General features: G+C 38.2%; 1 protein-coding gene across 1 annotated transcript in view; it reads left to right on the forward strand.

Annotated features, from left to right (window-relative positions):
* Positions 1–6,319, forward strand: part of TRIM37 (tripartite motif containing 37) — a 127,426-nt gene that overhangs the window by 93,134 nt on the left and 27,973 nt on the right. Inside the window, exon 19 of the mRNA XM_011979257.1 lies at positions 1,519–1,827. Within this exon, the coding sequence (XP_011834647.1) occupies positions 1,519–1,827 (309 nt within the window). The remainder of the gene's footprint in view (positions 1–1,518; positions 1,828–6,319) is intronic.

Consider the following 6,319-nt stretch of genomic DNA (forward strand, 5'->3'; position numbering starts at 1 on the left):
TCTTCTGGAGGTGATACTGGATAATTAAAACCAAGGGTATGAGATTGCAAAAGAATTTTGAGAATATTTTAAAAGAAGAGAGCCAGGAACATAATCCTGATGAACATCTGTTTTTAGTGAGTGTGAGGAAGATGGGCCAGATAAAGAGCTTTTAGAAAGGAGAAAAACCAAGAGAAGCACTCATGGAAGCCAAATGAAAATACCTTTCAGCAAAGGGATGTTGGTAAGCTAGTGTGCAGAAAGATAATGACTTCCTTTTTATTGAAAAGGCTTGCTTGGGTCCTTTTTTGTTTGTTTGCTTGTTTTTGTTGTTGTTGTTGTTTTTGAGACAGAGTCTCACTCTGTTGCCCAGGCTGGAGTGCAATGGCGGGATTTCAGCTCACTGCAACCTCCGTTTCATGGGTTCAGGTAATTCTCATACCTCAGCCACCTGAGTAGCTGGGATTATAGGCGTGAGTCCCTGTAATCCCAGCTAATTTTTTGTAGAGACAGGTTTCACGATGTTGGCCAGGCTTGTCTCAAAACTCCTGAGCTCAAGTGATCCACCTGCCTCGGCCTCCCGAAGTGTGCTGGGATTACAGGTGTGAGCCACTGCACCTGGCCTGCTTAGGTTTTGATGTTTATTTTTTTCTGTGTATTTATTTCAACACATATTTAGTGAACATTTGTCAGATTAACTTCAAATTCATGTTCTTAACCATGTAAAGGAGTATTAAAAGGTATCAGGTAATCTAGTTGAACCAGATTTTAAGGTACATATAGTGGTAAGTAGAACTAGAAAGTCGTGTTGGGTCCATTCTATGAAAGGACTTGCATGCTAGCCAGAGGAATTTATTCATAGTAGGCATGGAGAGCCATTGTTTTATTTTAGAAGTGGTTAGATTCAGACTGTATTTCAGAAAACTGAAAATTCCGAGAAAATTATCAGAAATGGAAGTTCAGTCAGGGTATTACCAAGCCTAGCTAACCAAAAAAATTTTTTTGTACAGATAGGGTGTCACTATGCTCCCCAGGCTGACGTTGAACTTCTGGCCTCAAGCAATTCTCTCACCTCAGCCTCCTAAAGTGCTGGGATTACAGGCGTAAGCCACTGTGCCTGGCCAGCAATACATATTTTTAATATAATGTTATATATGGCAGATTTGACAAAGTATTTGGCTTCTAGATTTTCTTTGTCGTTTTTTTCAATTATAAACATAATAAAAGCTCTGCAGAAAGTTTTAGAAAAGTGGAGAAGTTTAAAGAAGAAAGCACAAGGCAGTAGGGCAGCTTTTAAACTTTTAGAATTAAATGTGTAATTCAAATTTGAGTATGATGTGACTCAGATTCTAACTGAAGGTGTGAATAAGTTAGGATTCTTTATCTTTATTTTCATTAACGGAATTTAGTGCATGTTTTATTGTTGATATCAAGTAAAGCACCCTAGCTTATTTTACACATCAAATTTGCATATATTCGTATACAAATGATTTCATGAATATTAACGTTTTTTAACATGACTTGTCAATTTCTCCGAAGCATCATATTCTCGAAAAGATAAAGACCAAAGGAAGCAGCAGGCAATGTGGCGAGTGCCCTCTGATTTAAAGATGTTAAAAAGACTCAAAACTCAAATGGCCGAAGTTCGATGTATGAAAACTGATGTAAAGAATACACTTTCAGAAATAAAAAGCAGCATTGCCGCTTCTGGAGACATGCAGACAAGCCTTTTTTCTGCTGACCAGGCAGCTCTGGCTGCATGTGGAACTGAAAACTCTGGCAGATTACAGGATTTGGGAATGGAACTCCTGGCAAAGTCATCAGTTGCCAGTTGTTATATACGAAACTGTAAGTAATATGTTCCTAGTGTCATTTCTCCACATGTTATTTGGGAAACTAGATGACTGTTTTTTTCAAAAGAATAATATTTAAATACCTCTATTCCAGTGAATTAAGACTACAAATACATGTGACTTTTTTCCTCATCCAAAATTGATTCCGTATATTTTTACTATATAGTAGAGCTAACATTTCTTGATTGCTTACTCTGTATTTGGCAATGAACACGACAAAATTCTTAACATCATAGATCTTGTATTCTAGTAATGAGAATCAGACATTAAAATGTGTAAACAAATCAAGATCATTTCAGTGGGTAAAAGGTGCTGTGAAGGAAACAACCGAGGAGTGGGATGGGAGGAGCATATGAGACATGTTCTATTGGGGTAGTCAGAGAAAGTCTCTGTGAGGAGGCAGCCCTTGACCTGAGACCTGAAGGTTAGGAAAGTGGCAGCTATTTAGAGATCTAAGGCAAGCAGTGTTCTGGGTAAACAGAACGGAAAATGCAGAGTCACTGACACAGTATTTATTTTGCGTATTTGAAGGATTGAAGGAAAACCAGTATAGCAACGAAAGCAGAGAGAGGAGACTAGCAGGAGATGAAGTCAGAGAGAGGTAGGCAGAATTTAGATCAGGCAGAGTCTTGTAAAACCTCAAAAAGGAGTTCAAGTTTTATGATGTAAGGAGGAAGCCTCTGGAGAATAAAAATAGGGGATGTTTATAATCTGACTTACACTTTATAAAATGACTTTGCTTGTTGTGTGGAGAAGGATCTGAAAAGGGTTGAGGACAGGAGTTGTGAGACCAGGAACAGCCTATTACATTATCTTGTGTGAAATATGATGGCATTTTCTGGAGTTATAATAGTGGATAGAGGACTTACTCACAGGCCAGCAGCCTTTCTGACTGAGGTTTCCATCTTTCTTAGTTCTCTTAAGGATGTGCTATTCTCTTCTAGATGCATAGGAGGGGAGTTAATCCAGTCTTAGATCAGCAGTGCTGAGTTCTTTCTCAGAACAATAGTTGAAAAAGCCTAAATAGAGTTTTAGCAAAAGTAAGAAAGTAAGAATTATGATTAAGTTTTGGCCTAAGCAACTTAGTAGCCAGTGGTATCATTTATTGAGAAGCAAATAAGATAAGAAGCAGGTTGTGGGGCTTGGGAGGAGGTAAGGGCAGAAAGTGGGTATTCTTTTTTAAACATGTTAAATTTGAGACACCTGCTAGATATCCTAGTAAAATGTCATAGACACACGAATGGTACACAAGTTTGAAACTCAGAGAGAGGTCAATGCTGGATATAAACAGTTGGGAGTCAGTAGTATTTTCTATTATTTAAATCCAGAGGACTGAATAGGTCAAGTTTGGAGGGAGTTTCAATGGAGAAGCAAAATTTTGACTCTGTGGCACTTGAACATTTAAAGGGCTGATAAATAGGAGAGGCCAGCAAGGGAAGTTGAAAGAGCAATCATTAGGGTAGGAGAAAAACTAGAAGGGATAATATGTCAAAAATCAAAAATAATGCATCTCAAGAAGTAGAGTGGTTACCCCTGTGTTAAATATCATTGAGAAGTGTCAAGGCAAGAGGCCAAGTGGCCCTTTTAAGAACCATTCCCATGGAGTAGTGTAGCAGAAGAGTGAATGAGGCCAGGGACCAGAGCGCAAATGTACAACTTCTTTAAAAGAAGTTTCACAATGAAGTAGGTAGAAGCTGGAGGAGGTGTGGGGTCAATAGTTTCTTGTTGGCAGGGGTGTCCTTTTTTGTGTCCTCTTCAATTTTTTTCATCTGTGAATTAAACCCATTTTAAAACTAGGTTGGGTTGTTTATTTGTAGTTGACTTTTAGGAGTTCTGTATATATTTTAAATATTAATCTTTTATCAATTATATGATTTGCAAATGTTTTCTCCCAGTGTGGGGGTTGCCTTTTCCCTCTGTGGATTGTGTCATTTGACATTTAAAGTTTTTAATTTGAAGAAGCACATTTTATGTGTTTTTCCTTTTGTTCCCTGTGCTTTTGGTGTCATAACCAAGAAAACATTGCCGAATCCATTGTCATGAAGCTTTCTCCTGTTTTCTTCCAAAAGTTTTAGTTCTTGCTTTTAGTCTTACTTTTAGTCTTTCATCCATTAGGAATTAAGTTTTGTTTATGGTGTCAGGGAAGGGTCTGACTTGCCCATGGATATCCAGTTTTCCCAGCGCTATTTGTTGAAAAGACTTTTCTTTCCTCATTGAATGGTTTCAGCACCGTTGTCTAAATCATTTGACCATATAGATGAGGGTCTGTTTCTAGGTTCTCTTTGTGTGTGTTGTTTATTAAAATTGGCTGTAATAGGCCAGGCGCGGTGGCTCAAGCCTGTAATCCCAGCACTTTGGGAGGCCGAGACGGGCGGATCACGAGGTCAGGAGATCAAGACCATCCTGGCTAACACGGTGAAACCCCGTCTCTACTAAAAAATACAAAAAACTAGCCAGGCGAGGTGGCGGGCGCCTGTAGTCCCAGCTACTTGGGAGGCTGAGGCAGGAGAATGGCGTAAACCCGGGAGGCGGAGCTTGCAGTGAGCTGAGATCCGGCCACTGCACTCCAGTCTGGGCGACAAAGCGAGACTCTGTCTCCAAAAAAAAAAAAAAAAAGTTGGCTGTATTAATGTTTGATACCGATGTGAATAATCCAGTAAAGATGGGTTGGCGAGGAGATAATTGCAAAATTTATAGAATTCTCTTAATATAAGGAAGACAATTTAGTAGAATGAATAAAGGTTATGAATAGGCCATTAACATAAAAAATACAAATGTACAATAAAAATATGAAAAGATACTTGGCCTCACCTGCTATTCAAGGAAATAGTATATTAAACCAAATGGTATATTAAAACCAAAAGTACAGCTTTTTGAGTGAACTTTCTCAAAAAGCCTTTGTTACATATTTTGCAGATACAGTCGACCCTTGAACAGCACAGGCTTGTTGTACTGTACAGATCCACTTAATATTCGAATTTTTTTCAACCAGAGGAAGATTGAAAATACAATATTCGGGTGATGCCAAACATGCATATAGGAAGGCCAACTTTCATATAGGCAGATTCTGCAGATCTTACGGTGGGACTTCAGTTGAGGATTTTGGTGCAGGGGTCCTGGAACCAACCCCCACGTATTCCAAGGGACAGCTGTCTCTTCCCCATTGCCACCTTTTTTTCCTGCTAATCACAGAGATTTAAAATTTTATCTTAGACATCTGTATTATTAATATTCATGGCATTGGGGGTCTTACTGTTTTTATTTGGAAGGATTTTTAACTCCCAAGTTAATAAAAATAACCCTTAATTTCTTCTGGTACTTTTTGTTTTCTAACTTTTTTACATATAGGTCATTAATTCATGTGAAGTTAATTTTATATGATGCTGTGTGAGGTAAGTGGAATGATGTTTTCCCCAAATGAATGAAACATGTTTTTTGAAATATGCTGCAATATGAAATCCATCCTTTATTATAGAGCAGATTCCCAAACATGGTTCTGTTTTTGAACTCATAGAGGCTGAAACAAATGAAATTGCCAGTACTCAAGTTTTGGACATACAGAAACAGCAATTTGGTATTGTTTAACCCACTATTTGTCATGTCCTCTACCAGACTAACACTTTTTTTTAACTACTGTAGTTTTATAGTTTGTAATACTATGATAGGATATGTTTATTCTGTTTTTGTTTTTCAAAATGTTATTGGTAGTTCTTGCACATTTAATCCTCCTCCAAAGTATTTTGACTGGAATTGCTTTACATTTAAAAACTGGTTTGGGGATGCTAGGCACTGTGGCTCATGCCTGTTCCTCCCAGCATGATGGAATGCTGTTGGGAGAGGATGGCTTCTTGAGCCCAGGAGTTCAAGATCACATGGCAAGACTTTAATCTCTACAAAAGTAAATTTTTTTGATAAGCCAGTCATGGTAGTATGTACCTGTAATCCCAGCTACTTGGGAGGCTGAGGTGGGAGGATTGCTTGAGGTCAGGAATTTCAGGTGCAGTGAGCCATGATCGTGCCACTACACTCCAATCTGGGCAAGAGTCTTTCTCTCTTAAAGAGAGAGAGATTAATTTGGGCAATTGATACCTTTTCAGCATCAAAGCATTCATGTCTAGGAATGTGGTGCTTCTCCATTTATTCAGGTCATCTATTATATTCATATCCTTTTTTAGAATTTTCAGTTTTTTTCATGTAAGTTCTATATATGTCTTGTTGAATTCATTTATCAACATATTATATTTCAGGTAGCTATTGTGAGTGGAATCTCTTTTTCTCTCATAGTATTTTCTAATTGTTACTGACATAAAAGACAAAAATACTGATTTTTATGTTTATTCTGTATTCAACCAATGTAACAATTTTTTTTGTGTGCGGTAGGGGATGGAGTTTCACTCTTGTTGCCCAGGCTGGAGTGCAATGGCACGATCTCGGCTCACTGCAACCTCTGCCTCTTGGGTTCAAGTGATTCTCCTTTGTCAGCCTCT

This window comes from Mandrillus leucophaeus, unplaced genomic scaffold, assembly GCF_000951045.1.
Source record: "Mandrillus leucophaeus isolate KB7577 unplaced genomic scaffold, Mleu.le_1.0 Scaffold20, whole genome shotgun sequence".
NCBI classification, from domain to species: Eukaryota; Metazoa; Chordata; class Mammalia; order Primates; family Cercopithecidae; genus Mandrillus; species Mandrillus leucophaeus.